General features: G+C 44.1%; 1 protein-coding gene across 5 annotated transcripts in view; it reads right to left on the bottom strand.

The window, feature by feature from the left end:
* Nucleotides 1–6: 6 nt before the first annotated feature.
* The window catches only part of fancm (FA complementation group M), a 68357-nt gene continuing 46684 nt past the window's right edge, over nt 7–21679 (bottom strand). For 3 of the 5 annotated variants that reach the window (XM_031788425.1, XM_020470341.2, XM_031788428.1), the window contains 10 exons: nt 16736–18626; nt 16383–16471; nt 14292–14363; nt 13931–14056; nt 13541–13706; nt 13044–13150; nt 11007–11690; nt 10152–10518; nt 8464–8755; nt 7–672 (listed from right to left, as the gene is read on the bottom strand). In XM_031788425.1, the coding sequence (XP_031644285.1) occupies nt 543–672; nt 8464–8755; nt 10152–10518; nt 11007–11690; nt 13044–13150; nt 13541–13706; nt 13931–14056; nt 14292–14363; nt 16383–16471; nt 16736–18626 (3924 nt within the window). In that variant the 3' untranslated portion in view covers nt 7–542. The remainder of the gene's footprint in view (nt 673–8463; nt 8756–10151; nt 10519–11006; nt 11691–13043; nt 13151–13540; nt 13707–13930; nt 14057–14291; nt 14364–16382; nt 16472–16735; nt 18627–21679) is intronic. The other 2 variants (XM_031788427.1, XM_031788429.1) reach the window with 1 other exon arrangement.

The following is a 21679-nucleotide window of genomic DNA, read 5'->3' as shown; positions in this document are numbered from 1 at the left end:
TGTGAATTTGATTTTGTTACAGAAAAATTGTGAATTTTTATTCCTCCAATCAAAACCTTATATTTGATCTCTTTACAAAATATGAACACAAAGATATTACTCCATTATTTGAACAGAAATTGTAATAACTGAAAATATTTGTTCAACAAAACAGAAATGCACTTATACATTTTACATAGGAGGGAGCGAGTACTTACAACTTGCATTCATCATACCGTACATTCACCTTAGTGTCCGTTATCAAGTCAAGTCTTATTTCAAATGTGCAAGAAATACTCATTTTGTAATGGGGAACGAAGGTGAAGTCCAGGTAGACCATCCCTTATTCAGTATTCTTTATTCCATTTGGTGACTAATGAACACAATTCAAGGCCATGATGCCATTAGAGGTCCTGTTTAAGAGCAAGATTGTAAATTGTCCTTGAGGCACAGATCTAGGATCGGTATACTCTCCCAAAATCCTAACCAGTATCCATTAGGAGGGAAAAGGGCCACCCTGACCTTAGATCAGTGTCAATGGAGATTTAAGCAGTGATGGCTGGCTAAAGGTTGTTCTTCCCGTGTGTGTTTGTAGTCATCAGGGTGGTGTCACAGGAGTAGCGTAGGCAGCGGTAGATCTCATCGGCTCTGGGGCGGCTCACACACGCCCCCTTCTGTAGAGCCTCGATAGAGCTACAAGTAGAGGAGAGAGAGTGTTAATGCTACTGTAGCTAATTATTGTATTCTCTACTATATACACTACATGGCCATGAGTATGGTGGAAACCTGCTCGTTGAAAATCTCATTCCAAAATGGGCATTAATATGGAGTTGGTCAGCCCTTTGCTGCTATAACAGCCTCCACTCTCCTGGGAAGGCTTTCCACTAGATGTTTGAACATTGCTGCAGGGACCTGCTTCCATTCAGCCACAAAAGCCTTAGTAAAGTCGGGCACTGATGTTGGGTGATTTGGCCTGGCTCGCAGTTGGTGTTCCAATTCATCCAAAAGACAATTGATGGGGTTAAGGTCAGAGCTCAGTGCAGGCCAGTCAAGTTCTTCCACACCGATCTCAACAAACCATTTCTGTACGGCCCTCGCTTTGTGCATTTTCATGCTGAAACAGAAAAGTCCCCTCCCCAAACTGTTGCCACATGGTTGGAAGCACAGAATTGTGTAGAATGTCATTGCATGCTCTAGCATTAAGATTTCCCTTCACTGGAACTAAGGGGTCTAGTCCGAACCATGAAAAACAGCCTCAGACCATTATTTATCCACCAAACTTTACAATTCTCACTATGCATTTGGCAAGTAGTGTTTTCCTGGCATCCGCCAAACCCAGATTCGTCCGTCGGACGGCCAGTTAGTGAAGCGTGATGAATCACTCCAGAGAACGCGTTTCAACTGCTCCAGAGTCTATTGGCGGAGAGCTTTACACCACTTCAGCCGATGCCTGGCATTGCACATGGTGATCTTCGGCTTGTGTGCGGCAGCTCGGCCATGGAAACCCACTTCATGAAGCTCCCGACAAACAGTTCTTGTGTGGACGTTGATTCCAGAGGCAGTTTAAACCATAGTGAGTGTTGCAACCAACAGACAAATTTTACGCACTACGTGCTTCAGCACTCGGTGGTCCCGTTCTGTGAGCTTGTGTGGCCTATCTTTTCGTGGCTGAGTCGTTGCTGCTCTTAGATGTTTCCACTTCACAATGACAGAACTTTCAGTTGACCGGGGAATCTCTAGCAGGGCAGAAATTTGACGAACTGACTTGTTGGAGAGGGGGCATCTTATGACGGTGCTACGTTGAAAGTCACTGAGCTCTTCAGTATGGGCCATTCTACTGCCAATGTTTCTCTATTGAGATTGCTTGGCTGTGTGCTCAATTTTATACACCTGTCAGCAACAGGTGTGGCTGAAATAGCTGAATCCACTAATTTGAAGGGGTGTCCACATACTTTTGGCCATGTAGTGTATCTGACAGTATCAAATATTGCTCATATATTGTTATTAAAGATTCTGCAGCACATTAAAGAGACATTGCACAATTGTTCAACTTCATCTCCAGCACCATCCCAACATACTGTATGTGAAAATGGCACATTTCTATGTTTTGTGGGGATAAAAACATTGAGAAAGATAATTGTTGTTGGCTAGCTCCTCTGAACGACATTGTCCTGACTAGTGAGCACATTTTCTATGACGGGCGAAATTGCGCCTCATTAGCTCATTGTTATGGATGTATCCAAATAAATGTCACTAGAAAAAAGCTTAAATATATGCAGCTACTTTGCTGTTATTCTGGTTGTAAGTTAGCCGTAGTTGAGTAGCTAACAAGCAAGGGATAACGTTGCCAGTCAGTATGACAATGGAACATAGATACAGAACAACTGGGTCGCGTCATTGGCAACCGAACTGAAACGAATGACCAGCCGGCTTGGGTTGCAACTCTAGATTTGTGTCGGGACGATAAGAAATAGTATGAATAAATTCATCAAAATAATGTTTTTAATGAAAATATGTCAATCATTGTTTGAATATGTTGGTAACCCATTGTTTAAAAGTGATAATGCCCTCGAAGCATCGACTTCGTCTCGGGCCTAACGACATCGGTGCCAATATATCCTCCAAACACCGGCTTCTCGGGCATTGTCACTAATGCGGGCACTAACATCTAATGATGGCTATACAACATTGGCCTAGGACTATACTTCCTTTAAGTAGGTTTCATGCATACATTGACAAGTCAAATTCAAGGACTTTCAGGGACTTTTTCAAGCACATAATTGTAATTTTCAAGGACCTCAATGTTAAAAAATTGTAGAACACCCCCAATATAGAACCACCCCTCAAAAAAAAATAGAACCAAAAAAAGTTGGAAATTACCACTAATAATAATGAATTTTTTGGGGCCTTGTCAATGCATTGACATTCCAATTATTAGTACATTCTAAAATATGTGAGAATAATGAGGACTTGCCTGGATGCATGCATGGTGATTTTTCTGTAGCCTTTGTGACCAACGCAGGCACCCATTATAAAGACATGAATAGTGGTAACAATCTCACCATTAGAATTTCACCATCCCAGTTTTTATAAATGAGAAAGCCCCCGCCAAAACAGGTTCCTTTTGTAATGGAAGGATTTGTATGTAAAGCCAAGTTGAAGCCATCATTAGATGTTAGTGCCCGCATTAGTGACAATGCCCGAGAAGCCGGTGTTTGGAGGATATATTGGCACCGATGTCGTTAACGCCCGAGGGGTTTGGCATATATTGCAAATATACAGTGCATTCCACTTTTCCACATTTTGTTACATTACAGCCTTATTCTTAAATTGATTAAATTATGTATTTTCTTCATCAATCTACACACAATACCCCATAATGACAAAGTGAAAAATGTATTTAAAATAAAAACGTATTTACATAAGTATTCAGACCCTTTGCTAGGAGACTAGAAATTGAGCTCAGGTGCATCCTGTTTCCATTGTCATCCTTGAGATGTTTCTACAATTTGATTGGAGTCCACCTCTGGTATATTGAATTGATTGGACATGATTTAGAAAGGGGCACACCTGCCTATATAAAAGGTCCAACAGTTGACAATGCATGTCAGAGCAAAAACCAAGCCATGAGGTCGAAGGAATTGTCCATAGAGCTCCGAGACAGGATTGTGTCGTGGCAAGGGTACCAAAAAATGTATGCAGCATTGAAGGTCTCCAAGAACACAATGGCCTCCATAATTCTTAAATGGAAGAAGTTAGGAACCACCAAGACTCTTCCTAGAGCTGGCCGCCCAGCCAAACTGAGCAATAGGGGGAGAAGGGCCTTGGTCAGGTAGGTGACCTAGAACCCAATGGTCACTGACAGAGCTCTAGAGTTCCTCTGTGGAGATGAGAGAACCTTCCAGAAGGACAACCATCTCTGCAGCACTCCACTAATCAGGCCTTTATGGTAGAGTGGCCAGACGGAAGCCACTCCTCAGTAAAAGGCACATGACAGCCTGCTTGGAGTTTGCCAAAAGGCAACTTTTTATTTTAGAAAAAAACATATATATATATATATATATATATATTTCACCTTTACTTAACCAGATAGGCAAGTTAAGAACAAGTTCTCATTTACAACTGCGACCTGGCCAAGATAAAGCAAAGCAGTGCGACAAAAACAACCGAGTTACACATGGAATAAACAAACGTACAGTCGATAACACAATAGAAAAATCTATGTACAGTGTGTTCAAATGTAGAGGAGCAGCGAGGTAGGCAATAAATAGGCCATAGAGGCGAAATAATTACAATTTAGCATTATCACTGGAGTGATAGATGTGCAGATGATGATGTGCAAGTAGAGATCCTGGGGTGCAAAAGAGCAAGAGGGTAAAGTAATAATATGGGGATGAGGTAGTTGGGTGTGCTGTTTACAGATTAGCTGTGTACAGGTACAGCGATCGGTAAGCTGCTCTGACAACTGATGCTTAAAGTTAGAGGGAGATAAAAGACTCCAGCTTCAGTGATTTTTGCAGTTTGTTCCAGTTATTGGCAGCAGAGAACTGGAAGGAAAGGCGGCCAAAGGGAGTGTTGGCTTTGGGGATGACCAGTGAAATATACCTCTACTTTGTGCATGACAAGTAATTTTTCCAACAATTGTTTACAGACAGATTATTTCACTTAATCTCAATTCCAGTCAGTCAGAAGTTTACATACACTAAATTGACTGTGCCTTTAAACAGCGTGGAAAATTCCCGAAAATGATGTCACGGCTTTAGAAGCTGCTGATAGGCTAATTGACATCATTTGAGTCAATTGGAGGTGTGGATGTATTTCAAGGCCCACCTTCAAACTCAGTGCCTCTTGCTTGACATCATGGGAAAATCAAAAGAAATCAGACAAAACCTCAGACAAACAAATTGTAGACCTCCACAAGTCTGGTTCATCCTTGGGAGCAATTTCCAAACGCCTGAAGGTACCAAGTTCAGCTGTACAAACAATAGTACGCAAGTATAGACACCATGGGACCACGCAGCCGTCATACCGCTCAGGAAGGAGACGCGGTCTGTCTCCTAGAGATGAACGTACTTTGGTGCGAAAAGTGCAAATCAATCAGACAGCAAAGGACCTTGTGAAGATGCTGGAGGAAACAGGTACAAAAGTATCTATATCCACAGTAAAACGAGTCCGATATCGACACAACTTGAAAGGCCTCTCAGTAAGGAAGAAGCCACTGCTCCAAAATCCCCATAAAAAAGAGAGACTATGGTTTGCAACTGCACATGGGGACAAAGATCGTGCTTTTTTGGAGAAATGTCCTCTGGTCTGATGAAACAAAAATAGAGCTGTTTGGCCATAATTACCAACGTTATGTTTGGAGGAAAAAGGCGGAGGCTTGCAAGCCGAAGAACACCATCCCAACCGTGAAGCACAGGGGGTGGCGGCATCATGTTGTGGGGGTGCTTTGCTGCACTTCACAAAATAGATGGCCTCATGAGGAAGGAAATTTGAGGATATATTGAAGCAATCTCAAGACATCAGTCAGGAAGTTAAAGCTTGTTCACAAATGGGTCTGCCAAATGGACAATGACACCAAGAAAACTTCCAAAGTTATGTCAAAATGGCCAAAGGACAACAACGTCAAGGTATTGGAGGGGCCATCACAAAGCCCTGTCCTCAATCCTCAGATCTCAATCCTATAGAAAATTTGTGGGCAGAACTGAAAAAGCGTGTGCGAGCAAGGAGGCCTACAAAACTGGCTCAGTTACACCAGCTCTGTCAGGAGGAATGGGCCCATATTCACCCAACTTATTGTGGGAAGCTTGTGGAAGGCTACCCGAAACTATGACCTAAGTTAAACAATTTAAAGGCAATGCTACCAAATACTAATTGAGTGTATGTAAACTTCTGACCCACAGAAATAAATCACTCTACTATTATTTTGACATTTCACATTCTTAAAATAAAGTGGTGATCCTAACTGACCTAAGACAGATCATTTTTACTAGGATTAAATGTCAGGAATTGTGAAAATCTGGGAGTTTAAATGTATTTGGCTAAGGTGTATGTAAACTTCCGACTTCAACTGTATTTTCCAGCACTTGCGCTGTTGTTGCATCGCATGTGCTATCACAACAGCTGTTCCTCACTTGACTGTCATTCAGAAAATTCCTTCATGGATCAGATGATGTGTAATAATATCACAACATAATTAAACAGCTCCACACCAAATGCGCATCCAACGAGTATTATGCATAATTATTGAAGAGTCACATTATTGACAGTATCAATTTAGGTTTTAAGTATCACAGTAAGGTGACTCTTTCGGTTAGAAGCATTCAATTTTGCAATGGCATGCATTTATGTGCCCATAAAAACTGTTTTCATCCCGTAACATAAGGAGACACAAAATGTTACACTGCATTTCCGAGATCTCTTTTACAAAAAGCTGTCTGACAGCTAGAGCCAGGATTCAAGTTTTATTTAACTAGGCAAGTCAGTTAAGAACAAATTATTATTTACAATGACTGCCTACCCCTACCCCAAACTGCCTCTGGAAGCAATGTCCGCACAAAAACTGTTTGTCGGGAGCTTCATGAAATGGTTTTCTAAGATCACCATGAGCAATTTCAAACGTCGGCTAGAGTGGTGTAAAACCCGCCGGCATTGGACTCTGGAGCAGTGGAAACGTGTTCTCTGGAGTGATGACTCACGCTTCACTATCTGGGTTTGGCGGATGCCAGGAAAACGCTACCTGCCCGAATGCATAGTGCCCACTGTAAAGTTTGGTGGAGGAGGAATAATGGTCCTTTCCTGTTTCAGCATGATAATGCCCCCAGGCACAAAGGCATAATGCCCCCAGGCATACAGAAATGGTGTCGAGATTGGTGTGGAAGAACTTGACTGGCCTGTGCAGACCCCTGACTTCAACCCCACTGAACACCTTTGGGATGAATTGGAACACCGACTGTGAGCTAGGCCTAATTGCCCAACATCAGTGGCCAACCTTACTAACACTCTTGTGTCTGAATGGAGGCAAGTCCCCACAGCAATGTTCCATAATCTAGAGGAAAGCCTTCCCAGAAGAGTGGTAGCAGCAGAGGGGGGACCAACTCCATATTAATGCCGATGATTTTGGAATTAAATGTTCGACGAGCAGGTGTCCTCATACAACAGAAAACCGAGGTAACAATACTTAGAGAGATGACTAAGCTAAGAACCCTGGGACTAAACACCTCCCTCTGCAACTGGATCCTGGACTTCCTGACAGGCCACTCCCAGGTGGTAAGGGTAGGCAACAACATGTCTGCCACGCTGATTCTCAACACTGGGGCCCCTCAGGGGTGTGTACTCAGTCCCCTCCTGTACTCCCTGTTCACCCACGACTGCGTGGCCAAACATGATTCCAACACCATCATTAAGTTTGCTGACGACACAACAGTGGTAGGCACAATCCCCGACAACGATGAGACAGCCTATAGGGAGGTGGTCAGAGAACTGGCAGTGTTGTCCTGGCACCACAACCTCTCCCTCAACGTGAGCAGGATAAAGGAGCTGATCGTGCGCTACAGGAAAAGGCGAGCCGAACAGGCCCCCATTAAACACCTGCATTACTTGCTGTTTGGGGGTTTAGGCTGGGTTTCTGTACAGCACTTTGAGATATCAGCTGATGTACGAAGGGCTATATCAATAAATTTGATTTGAACATCGACAGGGCTGAAGTGGAGCGGGTCGAGAGTTTCAAGTTCCTTGGTGTCCACATCACTAACTAACTATCATGGTCCAAACACACCAAGACAGTCGTGAGGAGGGCATGACAAAACCTTTTCCCCTTCCGGAGACTGAAAAGACTTGGCATGGGTCCCCACATCCTCAAGAAGTTCTTCCTGCCATCCAGGACCTATATACTAGGCGGTGTCAGAGGAAAGCCCATAAAATTGTCAGAGGCTCCATTCACCCAAGTCATAGACTGTTTTCTCTGCTACCACACGGCAAGCGGTACCGGAGCGCCAAGTTTAGGCCCAAAAGGCTCCTTAACAGCTTCTACCCCCAAGCCATAAGACTGTTGAACAATTAATCAAATGGCCACTGGACTATTTACATTGACCCCCCCCCCCCCCCCCCATTTGTTTTGTACACTGCTGTTACTCGCTGTTTATTATCTATGCATACCACCCCTAACTACATGTACAAATTACCTCAACTAACTTGCACTGACTCTGTACCGGTACCCCCTGTATATAGCCTTGTTATATGTTACCTTTTTACTTTAGTTTATTTGGTAAATATTTTCTTAACTCTTCTTGAACTGCACTATTGGTTAAGGGCTTGTAAGTAAGCATTTCACCGTAAGATCTACCTACACTTGTTGTATTCGGCGCATGACCAATAAAGTATGATTTGATAACAGAGGTAATGCTAACTGACACAATAACAGAGATGCTAACAGAGCTAATAATGCTAACAGTGATGCTAACAATAGCAGTTTATTTCCCCTACCTGTTGACCAGTTGGCCCACAGATATGAAGCTGTGGCTCATGTTGAGGGCGTTGACATAGCTGACACAGGGCAGCGTTCGGTAGAAGAGTAGCGCCTGCTGCCGGTGACCTTTGACCTCTAATGGCACGCTAATAGCCTGGCCCTTCCTCTGCTCCACTCGGGCCAGTTCAGCCAGTAGGGTGGCACTCTCCTCAGGCCCCCTACTCACCAGGAGTCGGACGCCTGCCCTCACCAAGCTGGCCAGTGTGCTGTCATAGTAGCGTGTAGGTTGGAAAGGACGGGAAGCTTCACCTATGGGAAGAAGGCAAGGAAAATACTGTCATGTGGGATCTTTCTGGTTATTGTGTTACAATCAATATTTTATCAAACTTCCATATACATTCTGTCATCGCTAGACACACTTGATATAGCTTGCCCTCCTGTCCGCGTCATTAAAAGTTGGGCACGCAGTTCGGAATCAGAAAGCTCTTTGTTTACCTAGCAGTGAGTGAATATGTTTACATGTAACTTCAAACGCAGCTCATGCAAGTTAACAAACATTGCAGATGTCATCAGAGGATTGATTACCTAGCAAGCCAACGAGGCAAGGTAAAATATCACAAATAGAGCTAGATCAAGCCAGAAGAATAATATACTTGTTGAACATATGGCTATAGCCATCAGTCCTGCATGTTTTCATGGTCATCACTCACTGTTAAAGAGTGACTGCCCTTAAAAAACATATTCTTGTTTTGAAAATGGCCTACGTGGCATTGATAAGACTTAGAAACATTTATTCTAGTGCCAAAATTGACTAAAGTGTAAATAGGTTAATTATGGTCATAAAGTCTGTCTCGTCCAAAACTGAGGTTTGCGAGATGATGAAAAAAATGGTAGGTCATGGAATGAAGGATACCGTAACAGTTTTCCATGGATTGGCAGTACCCACGTAATCATAAATTCAGAGTGCAGGTACACGCGACCCAATCATTAACGCCCATGGTCAATTAGCTTTGACATACGATATCCCAATGGGTCTAGTTAGGGACCATCAGTAAATTCAACAATATTTTAAATGGTCAATTGCTCCAAACCTCAAACCAACTATACATTGTAGAAATTCATATGCAAATATTGAAAGCATTTAATGAGACAACTAAAAGATGTGCAAGATGGAAATATTGTCCCATTTACATTGTGTAATTTATTGACAGTCCCCAAGTATTCCCAGAGATGGGCTATCCAAAGTCAAACCAGCTTTGCCATGGTCGCACACCAGCCGGCTGAAGCTAATTGGCAAAATAATTTGTCTAACTCTTCCTACCTGCGAACACACACAAGAGACACCCACATCAAACCAACTCACTTCTGAATTAGTCCGCTAACATTTCTTAATGAACCAAATCTAAAACGAGGCCAAATAAGGAAGTGCGGTTGCCCTTTAAGTTTGTCAAGGTCCCGACTTTAGCGTTAGCTATCCCACTTCAAGAGCTTTTTGGTGCTGGTGCATCATTTCGTATGTGACATTTGCTTGTGGAAAGGATCCAAATGAAAACACAGCAAGCTGGGCGAGCCAAATCAAGTGACTTCTGTCACAATCAAACAAAAGTGACGTGACAAGCATAATGTAGAAAATCAGGAAGTGACCCCACAGGAAGTTTTCCCAGTCAACAGGTCTGTCAAAAAGTGAGTGCGTGCCCTCCCTCACTTGGTTTGGTGCGGTCCTTCTCTACGATGAGACAGACCCGCTCAAATAGGCTCTGCAAACTGGTCACCCTCTCCACAAGCCGTTTGCGGTTCGGCATCCCGGCCAACTCCGACTGGCACTGCCTTTCGACCGCCATGCGGTTACTGACCACGAAGTCGCAGCCGTCCAGCGAGCACACGTGGGCCGCGACAGCGCAACGCTGGCGCAGGCTGGAGACCACATCCACGCAGGCTGTGATACAGCGGCTGTCCACCAGTACAGCGACAAGGCCCGATGGGTTCGATGACGAGGCAGGGGGCTTGCTTAGAGTGGCGGCCTGACCGAAGGAGCTCTGGACGTGGGGTGCTGAGGACGTGGAGGAGGTAGCCTGGGGAAAGACACAACATAGACATTTAGGGAGATATCTAATTAATTACTACTTCTGAAATCCAGATTCCCGGAAGATTCTATTCCATTCTTTTATTGTAGGAAAAGTTTGGCCTAGAAGGATGAAAATAGGTAGAACAGTTGTTGTTTGTGCTCTGTACGGATTCAAACATCTGTTATTTACAGTAACTAAATATCCATTGGTACGTGACGCTAGGTGAATCTATTACAGTTTACTAACATCATAGTACATAGATTAGCATCTAACATATCTGTGTGACCTATATGGCTGTGTATACACGGGCAGCCCAATCAGATTTTATCTCACTATTTGGTCTTTCGACCAATCAGGACAGCTCTGTAAAAGAGTGGATGTGATTGGTCAAAAGACCAATTAGTGGGGAAAAAATAGCAGAATTGAGCTGCCTGTGTAAACACAACCTATTTGGCCTATATCATGTGGCCCATATCAGTACATTACCACATTACCTGTGGCTGTTTACTTGAGAGCAACAGAGACTCCGAATGCTCAAAGTCCAGCTCCTCAGACAGGAGGGCCTGCTGATGGAGCCTCTGGCGACACCTCTCTTCTTGCTGCTCCTCTCTAGGTCCCCTCACGGAGCTCACTGAGGAGGTCCTGCTGGTTCCACTTGGGGCGCTAGGCTCCATCACAGAGTTCATAGAGGAGGACCTGGCTCCACTGAGGACTCTAGGCCCCACCACACAGCTCGCTGTGGAGGCTCTGGTGGATCCACCAGGGGGCACCTGCTGCCGTGGAGCTTTAAACACCCAGTCATTCTGTTGCTGTAACTCAGTTAGCCTGCAGATGGCAGCAACACCTTCAGCTTTCACACTATTTCTACTTTTCTCCACTTCTTCTTCCGAGCTGGAGTCCACCAAATGCACTATGCGGGAGCGCTTGTTTTTCCCAGCAGGATTAGGTTGAGGGTCAGCAGCCCTCTTGTCCAGAGTGGCAGGCCCGCTCCCAGCCTGAGCCCTGATGTTTCGGATCAGCGCCTTGCGTCTGGTGGGGTACTGCCTCCTCCCCTCCACAAAGGAGTCCTCGTAGACAAGTTCCAATGGGACCTCCTCATCCTCCTCGCCGAGCTCTTCCTCATCACTGCCCCTCACCACAAAGCTGTCCTCCGCGTATGTCTCGTCCAGCTCAGGCACCTATGGACAGTTTGGAGAGAAGCTTAAGCAAAACATTATAAAGTGATTGAATCGGCTAACTTGGTTTCTGTCCTTCTATTCATTGTTTCTTTAAAAACTTTAAGAAATTTTAAAAAATAATGTTTTCTCTAATCCAACAAAAAAGGGTTAAGTGGCTTGAAAAATCCAAGGTCCAGTGGGGTTTAAAGTAAAAAAGCCTTTATTTATCCTTCATAAACACCTATAGATTTCAGCATAAAGAATTCATCAGAAAAAAAAGTCAACTTGAGTGCAGTTGTATTTATTAAGGATCCCCATTGGCAGCAGCTACATTTCCTGGGGTCCAGCAAAATTAAGGCACTTTATACAATTTTAAAACATTACAATATATTCACAAATTTCACAACACACTGTGTGCTCTCAGGCCCCTACTCCACCACTACCACATATCTACAGTACAAAATCCATGTGTATGTATTGTGTGTGTGTGTGTGTGTGCGCATGTGTCTGTGCCAATGTTTGTGTTGCTTCACGCTGTTCCATAAGGTGTTTTTTTAATCTGTTTTTTAAATCAGATTCTACTGCTTGCTGTGGAAAAGACTTCCATGTAGTCATGGCTCTATGTAGTACTGTGTGCCTCCCCATCGTCTGTTCTGGACTTGGGGACTGTGAAGAGACCTCTTGTGGCATGTCTTGTGGGGTATGCATGGGTGTCTGAGCTGTGTGCCAGTAGTTTAGACCGACAGCTCGGTGCATTCAACATGTCAATACCTCTCATAAATAAAAGTAGTGATGAAGTCAATCTCTCCTCCACTTTCAGCCAGGAGAGATTGACATGCATATTATTAATATTAGCTCTCTGTGTACATCCAAGGACCAGCTGTCCTGCCCTGTTCTGAGCCAATTGCATTTTTTAAAAGTCATTTTTTGTGGCACCTGACCACACGACTGAACAGTAGTCAAGGTGTGACAAAACTAGCGCCTGTAGGACCTGCCTTGTTGATAGTGTTGTTAAGAAGGCAGAGCATCGCATTATTATAGACTACTTCTCCTCATCTTAGCTACTACTGCATCAATATGTTTTGACCATGACAGTTTACAATCTAGGGTTACTCCAAGCAGTTTAGTCATCTCAACTTGCTCAATTTCCACATAATTTATTACAAGGTTTAGTAGAGGTTTAGGGTCTAGTTACTGTTTTGTTTAGAGAGTGAAAAGGGTACAGTTGATTAAAAATCATAGAATAAAACTCTAAGGGACAGTTTCCCAAACACAGCCAAGTCCTAGACTAAAAATCATGTTCAATGGACTAACCTCTGTCTGGGAAACCAGCCCTAAGATTAATAGACACCAAAGAAATCCTGATAATCCTACCTGAGAGAAGATGTCCATGTTGTGGTTTAGCTTGTAGATCATTTTGAACTTGCCAGCCACAGCAGGGCTTCTCACTGACTTTAGGTAAACCCCCTGCATCTCAGAATCTGTCCCACAGGGAGATACAATGGGAGATACAATGAGAGAGAGTGTGTGTGTGTGTGTGTGTGTGTGTGTGTGTGTGTGTGTGTGTGTGTGTGTGTGTGTGTGTGTGTGTGTGTGTGTGTGTGTGTGTGTGTGTGTGTGTGTGTGTGTGTGTGTGTTGGGTCATGTTACAATACATAGTGCAACAGAAAATGAAAGTGAGCGATTCTTAGTTATCTCCCCATTTTAGAAACGCTTTATTCTATTTCATGCCCAGTGAGTGAACTGTATAATAGGTGACTACCCGTATAACAACTGTATAACATAACAAGAGACTTTGGGTCCATGAAAAGCGCTGTATAAAACCCATGTTGTTGTTGCTATTATTGTTCTTATTATATTTGACCCCTCACCGTTGATTCCCTGGGAGCACTGGGTGTTGCTCACAACGAAGCCCTCCAGTGAGCGGTTCTGCTCTTCACCGTCCTCTTCGTCAGATGACACCTCCCCCCCCTCGGACAGCGCCGCCTCCTCGTCCAGAAAGTGACGGGCTCCTCGGTGGTGGTGCTGCACGGCCTGCTGGGAAGGAAATGTTGATTAGAAGGAGTAGATTACTGTATTGTCCAACGTACATATGACCAACAAAAATATCTTCTGCTTTATACCAAACCCTCCAAAAGACACAGAGGTTGGAGCAATTCGTCAACAAACAGAGAAGGTAGTTGAACAACAACACACTTAAAAATGACCCTGGGCTACTGACCAGCACGTCTCACGTGAGATGTATTTGACACCTGACTGACCTTAGCTTTCCCATGCGACGCGGATGGTTTCACAGCCACACGGGGGGGCGCTCTTGGCTGTCGAACAGAGGTATTCTGGAAGTCATCGTCAGACATTGCCTCCCCCTCCCCCTCGCTCTCATCTGACTGGAAAAGAGGGTTTAAAGGACATGGTCAAAGCCATATTAACTTTATAATGACGGTCAGAAAAAGAAAAAAAGTGTTCAACATTCATTGTAATCCACAAGTATTTACTTGATGCTAGCTTGTACTGAATTAAGTAAAAGATCATTGAGAGGAAGAGAAACAGACACACAAGCGGCTAGAAGCGACGAGTTTGATGACGATACTTTAGTGATAGTGGTTGTAGTAATTATCTTACAATGCGTGCCGCCGCATGCTTTGACTTCCTGGTCACTTGTAAAGGAGAATCCACATCACTGAGAAGCATTGACTGAGAGAGGAAATAGAACAAACAATGGATAAACAGAATCATCAATCATCAGAATCATTTGAATATATATATTTTTTTCCATCTCTCAAACAAAAAACGTTTTTTTCCCCCAGACACTTCTGCATTTGTATCATTGATATTCTACATAAGACGCAAAGTGTAAATCTTTAGTTTAGAAGCCCACGTGACTATTCTGACCCACTTATGCTTTCTACGGCCTTTCTTTATCTCTGGCAAGGCCATGTATGCAACTCTGTGGTGAATAGTCTTGTATTGTCAAAACCAGAGTTGTCTCAGAGAAAACAGATGCTTTCCTAAAAGAGGCCAGTCTGAATGGAGAAATTGAAACAAAATAGATCTTCGCAAAAGCAGTCTGTGAGCCTGTTGCCATGCCGACAACAGACAGACTATGCTTAAAGGCTTATATAGAGAAGTGAGATACATCAGACCTCTCAATATTCCAACAAAGTATGGTATCATTACTATTATATTGAGCACTTCTTAAATTGGGCACATATGCTATACAGCCATGGCAAACAAAGTGTGGAAAAGATAAGAGGACGGAAATTTGACATGGTAGGTTACATAATAGAAATGGATGATTGTACAGTTTTGATTGTAGTGCAACTCAATGCACTACTACTGAACAAAAATATAAACGCAACATGCAACCATTTCAATGATTTTTACTGAGTTACAGTTCCATATAAGGAAATCAGTCAATTGAAATAAATTCATTTGGACCTAATCTATGAATTTCACATGAATGGAAATATCGATATGCATCTGTTGGTCAGATACCTTAGGTAAAAAAGGTAGGGGTGTGAATCAGAAAACCAGTCAGTATCTGGTGTGACCATTTGCCTCATGCAGCGTGACACATTTCCTTTGCATAGAGTTGATCACGCTGTTGATTGTGGCCTGTGGAATGTTGTCCCACTCTTCAATGGCTGTGCAAAGTTGCTGGATATTGGCGGGAACTGGAACACACCGTTGTACACGTCGATCCAGAGCATCCCAAACGTGCTCAATGGGTGACGTGTCTGGTGAGAATGCAGGCCATGGAAGAACTGGGATATTTTCAGCTTCCAGGAATTGTGTACAGATCCTTGTGATATGTGGCCGTGCAATATCATGCTGAAACGTGGTGATGGCAGTGGATGTCTGGCACAACAATGGGCCTAAGGATCTCCTCACAGTATCACTGTGCATTCAAATTACCATCAATAAAATGAATTTGTGTTCGTTGTCAGTTACTTATGCCTGCCCATACCATAACCCCACCACCACCATGGGGCACTCTATTCACAACATTGACTACAGCCCATTGAAGTCGGTTACGACGCTGAACTGCAATCAGGTCAAGACCCTGGTGAGGATGACGAGCGCGCAGATGAGCTTCCCTGGGAGCTGTCCGGGTGGCTGGTCTCAGGCAATCCCGCATGTGAAGAAGCCGGATGAGGGGGTCCTGGGCTGGTGTGGTTACACGTGGTCTACGTTTGGTGAGGCCGGTTGAACGTTCTGCCAAATTCTCTAAAACAGTAAGCATGTCAATTGCACGCTCCCTCAAAACTTGAGACATCTTGTGGCATTGTGTTGTGTGACAAAACTGCACATTTTTGAGTGGCCTTTTATTGTCCCCAGCACAAGGTGCACCTGTGTACTGTCATGCTGTTTAACCCGCTTCTTAATATGCCACACCTGTCAGGTGTATTAATTATCTTGGCACAGGAGAAATGCTCACTAACAGAGATGTAAACACATTTGGGAACAACATTTGAGCATATAGGAAACTTCTGAGACCAACACTTTACATGTTACGTTTATATTGGTTGTTCAGTATACGCAAGTTAGAAAAATAAACATTAACACCACGACATGACTAGAATTAGAGACCTAGTGCACGTGTTCACCAGACCTACATTTGGTGGTTGTGTTTGACAGAATGAAGATGCATTACTGAAGGCTTACTATATAGTCCTTGATACACAGGGGGGAAAGTAGCTAATTGGGACTTACCACGGGAGAAGACAAGGGGTTCGCCTTGACATGATGATGAACCCGCTTACGGGTGATAACCTCCTCCTCACTGTCACTGGTGCACAGGCCTGCGGCGGGGGACAACAAATCATAATGCACATGCCCGAAGAGCTTACCCACTCACAGGCACAAACAGTCAATGCAAAGGAGTACCAATCTGACCTATCGCTCATGATGCGCTACCTTGATGAGATGTGTTGGTCAGATTGTCAGAACACCTGCTAATTTCTCAACCAGGTATACATATTAACAAGGTGGCTTAGTTGTTTGTGAACGGGAAACTAGGGGACACAATGAAATCAAGCACCTGTAATAGTTGGGAGTGAACTAACCTGGATGAGGGGGGTCCAAGATGGATTTGTGAGACAAACTGTGTCCCATCTCTATTGAACCATTTCTTGGGTCCCCCACCTGAGCTTTGAGAGTCTGGGCATTCTGTAAGGTCCCCGGGCATTTCCTCTTTAAGAATGAGAACGAAGTGGATGGGGTGGTGGAAAGACCAGGCAGGAGAACTCGCCTCGGTCCTAATGTGGGGATTGGTGAGAACAGAGCTCCGCTCTTGGAGGTCAGAGGAGAGGTCTGAGGCGAAGCCAGAGCAGAGGTGTCTGCCCTCTTCCTTCCCAGACAGGCTGACAGGGGTGTGGACACGCTCTTCCTATGGAAACTAAAGGGGGGAGTGGATGAGCCAGAGATTTTTGGCTCATTCACTGTGGAGGAAAGGGATGCTTCCTGTTTTTTGGACCCAGGGGGTGAAGGTTTTGAGGGGAACTGACTAGGAGCAGCCTCTGTGTCCCCTTCATCCTCCTCCCAGCCCAAGTCAAAGTTGACAGAGAACAAATCCTGAGAACAGACAAAGTTCTCAAAGTCCTGAGCAGGTTCCTGCTGCGCTACAGGAGAAGCATGGCTACAACTAGGTTTGACCTGATACACCATCTTTGTTTCTGTCACACTTTTACTTGACCCTATTAACCATTCCCTCTCCGGAGCCTTCAGGGGGCTAGGTATTCGGATACTGACGTTCTCTGGCGTAGGGATGTCCGGAATGGTCATCTGGAGGAAGGTGCCGTCATCTCCAAACAGGTCCATGCTCTCGTCCAGGTTGGTTTTAGAGTGCTGGGCTTTAGGCTGAGTGGGATGACATGATGGCTTGAAGTCTGCTTTGTCATCCATATCCTCCTCCTTTATGTCATTGCTGTCATCCTCGAAGACCTCATCCCAGCTAGGGCTGCCAAGGGCACTTTCCCTACCCATGCTTTCTGCTGGCACAGTAATGGGTGATGAAGGGGAGTGCTGCTGATGAGGTGGTTCGCAATGGCTTTCACAGTCTAGAGAACCAACGTCTAAATCAACATTGGGAGATTGAGAAGCAGGATCGGCAAAGTCCTCATCCACTTCCAGGGAGAAATTCACGTGGAATGTCTGACCTACATCCAGGAGTTCACCCAGAGGTTCAACCGGAAGTGTATGTGAACAGTCCTTGGTGGTGAAGGGGGTGGGCCCAGGGTCAAACTGAGGGCTGTCCAGGTCAAAGTGCAAAGCTGGAGGAGACCTAGACAGAAGCTCTGTCACGTTGACTAGAATGACCCTCAAGCTCTCTAACTTCTGTCTCAGGGGCTGCAACTTGGGGACAGCAGCATCCCATTTGGGCAAGTAAAACAACGCCTCCAGTTCAGAATCTTCATCTGACTTGGGTTCACGGTCTGCAATTGATGTCAACTGATTGAGGTCAATCTGTTCTACAGCAGCAATGCAGTTCACTGAGTCGCTCTCCAAATCCCTTGGAGAATTGACCTCTGAATTTTCACTCTCGTTGTTGAGTATGATACAGTCAAAATCCATGTCCATGATTGGCTGGTCACCCGTGGAGGAGAGTGGCCAGAGGCCTGGGTGATCTCTGAGGTCATGAGTCACCTCCTTGTGACATTCTGAAGGGACTCTGTTCTTTATCAGGGTCCATGGAGAGACTAAGGTTGTCTCTGCTTTAGAAATGCTTTCCCTCTGAACTTCCTTTTTGAGTTCTACACGGTCTAGATCAGCTGAGGAAAGGCAGGAAGTCTTCTGCTTGTGGCTCAGGTTGGCCATTTTGGTTCTGGATTTTGTCATTTTTCCCTCTTTCTGCTTCTTTCCTTTGGTGGACTTTTCCTGCTGTGCTTCCTCCGTGAGGCCTATGACATCTGCTTTGTGGAGGTGGGGCAGCAGCTCCAACTCATATCTGCTTTCACCCTGTCAGATAAAACAAACACGACAATGAATTTAACTACAAAACTTTTTTCTTATTCTTAAAAAGTTTGGTTGAAGTCTGGCAAATTTCATCAGATTGTATCATAACGCAAGTTACAGATGTAATACTTCCCTGGTACGACACACAGAGTTGACTGGTTATATAAACAACAAGACATTTGACACAGTGCCTTTAGAAAGTAATCATATCCCTAGACTTATTCCACATGTTGTGTTACAGCCGGACTTCAAATCAAAGTGAAAACATGTTATCAGTATTCAGTAGGCTACGTCTTCATTCAGCGGATATGAGAAGTAGCATTAGGTTTAATGCTTAAACAAGCCTGATGTTTTATGTTGTGTACAGTGCCTTCCGAAAGCATTAATACCCCTGGACTTATTCCACATTGTTGTGGCAGCCTGAATTCAACATGGAATAAATCACTCATCTACACACAAGTTTTAGCAAATGTATTGAAAATTAAAACACAGAAATAGTATTCACACCCCTTTTACTATGTAAAAGCACCTTTGGCAGCGGTTACGGCTATGAGTGTTTCTGGTTAAGTCTAAGAGCTTTGCACACCTGGATTGTGCAAAATGTCCCATTATTTTCAGAATTCTTCAAGCTCTGTCAAATTGGTTGACAACCATTTTCAGGTCTTGCCATACACTTTCAGATTTATGTCAAAACTGTAACTCGGCCACTCCGGAAAATTCACTATGTTCTTGGTAAGCAACTCCAGTGTATATTTGGCTTTGTATTTAAGGTTATTGTCATACTCAAAGGTCAATTGATCTCCCAGTGTCTGGTTGAAAGTAGACTGAACCAGGTTTTCCTCTAGGATTTTGCCTTTGTTTAGCTCCATTCCATTAATTTTATTATCATGAAAAACTCAACAATTCTTAACAAATAACAACTCTTAACAATCACAAGCATACCCCTAACATGATGTAGCCAGCACTAAGCTGTAATGTGTTATGTTTAATGCAAATCCAATACACTTTGTATTCAGGATCTTTTGCAGTATTGCTTTAGTGCCTTGTTACAAACAGGATACATGTTTTTTTTCATTCTATCAATTAGGTTAGTATGGTGGAGTTAACTGAAATGTTGTTGATCCATCCTCAGTTTTCTCCCATCACAGCAATTAAACTCTAACAGTTTTTTAAGTCACCATTGGCCTCATGGTGAAATCCCTGAGTGGTTTCCTTCCTCTCCGGCAACTGAGTTAGGAAGGACGCATGTATCTTTACAGTGACTGGATGTATTGATACACCACCCAAAGTGTAATTTGTAACTACCATGCTCAAAGGGTTATTTTTACCCATCTAGATGCTGTTCTTTGCGAGACATTGGAAAACCTCCCTTGTCTTAGTGTTTGGACCCGTGCTTGAAATTCACTGCTCGACTGAGGGCCCTTACTGATAATTGTATGTGTGGGGTATAGAGATGAGGTAGTCATTAAAAAAATCAGGTTAAACACTATTATAGTCCATGCAACTTATTATGTGACTTGTTAACCACATTTTTACTCTTGAATGTATTTTGGCTTGGCATAATAAAAGGGGTTGAATACTTATTGACTGAAGACATTTCAGCTTTTCAATTTCAATCCATTTGTAAATGTGACAAATAACATAATTCCACTTGGACATTAAGGGATATTGTGTGTAGGCCAGTGACCAAAAATATCTAAACTCAGGAAAAAAAAGAAACGTCCCTTTTTCAGGACCCTGTCTTTCATAGATAATTCATAAAAAATCCAAATAACTTCACAGATCGTAAAGGGTTTAAACACTGTTTCCCATGCTTGTTCAATGAACCATAAACAATTAATGAACGTGCACCTGTGGAACGGTCGTTAAGATACTAACAGCTTACAGACGGTAGGCAATTAAGGTCACAGTTAAAACTTAGGACACTAAAGAGGCCTTTCTACTGACTATGAAAACCACCAAAAGAAAGATGCCCAGGGTCCCTGCTCATCTGTGTGAACGTGCCTTAGGCATGCTGCAAGGAGGCATGAGGACTGCAGATATGGCCAGGGCAATAAATGGCAATGTCCGTACTGTGAGACGCCTAAGACAGCGCTACAGGGAGACACGACGGACAGCTGATCGTCCTCAGAGTGGCAGACCACGTGTAACAACACCTGCACAGGATCGGTACATCCAAACATCACACCTGCGGGACAGGTACAGGATGGCAACAACAACTGCCCGAGTTACAACAGGAACGTACAATCCCTCCATCAGTGCTCAGACTCTCCTAAATAGGCTGAGATAGGCCTACAAGCCCTCAGTCCAGCCTGTTGTAAGACAGACCAGACATCACAGGCAACAACGCACAAATCCACCATCGCAGGACCAGACAGGACTAGCAAAAAATGCTCTTCACTGACGAGTCGCGGTTTTGTCTCACCAGGGGCGTCAGATTTGCGTTTATCGTCAAAGGAATGAGTGTTACACTGAGGCCTGTAATCTGGAGCGGGATCGATTTGGAGTTGGAGGGTCCGTCATGGTCCGGGGCTGTGTGTCACAGCATCATTGGACTGAGCTTGTTGTCATTGCAGGCAATCTCAACGCTGTGCGTTACAGGGAAGACATCCTCCTCCCTCATTGTGGTACCCTTCCTGCAGGCTCATCCTGACATGACCCTCCAGCATGACAATGCGACCAGCCATACTGCTCGTTCTGTGCGTGATCTCCTGAAAGACAGGAATGTCAGTGTTCTGCCATGGCCAGCGAAGAGCCTGGATCTCAATCCCATTGAGCACGTCTGGGACCTGTTGGATCGGAGGGTGAGGGCTAGGGCCATTCCCCACAGAAATGTCTGGGAACTTGCAGGTGCCTTGGTGGAAGAGTGGGTTAACATCTCACAGCAAGAACTGGCAAATCTGATGCAGTCCATGAGGAGGAGATGCGCTGCAGTACTTAATGCAGCTGGTGGCCACACCAGATACTGAATGTTCCTTTTGAGTTTGACCCCCCTTTGTTCAGGGACACATTATTCCATTTCTATTAGTCACGTCTGTGGAACTTGTTCAGTTTAT

The sequence above is a fragment of the Oncorhynchus kisutch genome, linkage group LG14 (assembly GCF_002021735.2).
Source record: "Oncorhynchus kisutch isolate 150728-3 linkage group LG14, Okis_V2, whole genome shotgun sequence".
Lineage (NCBI taxonomy): Eukaryota > Metazoa > Chordata > Actinopteri > Salmoniformes > Salmonidae > Oncorhynchus > Oncorhynchus kisutch.
This window is presented reverse-complemented; position numbering and strand designations above follow the sequence as displayed.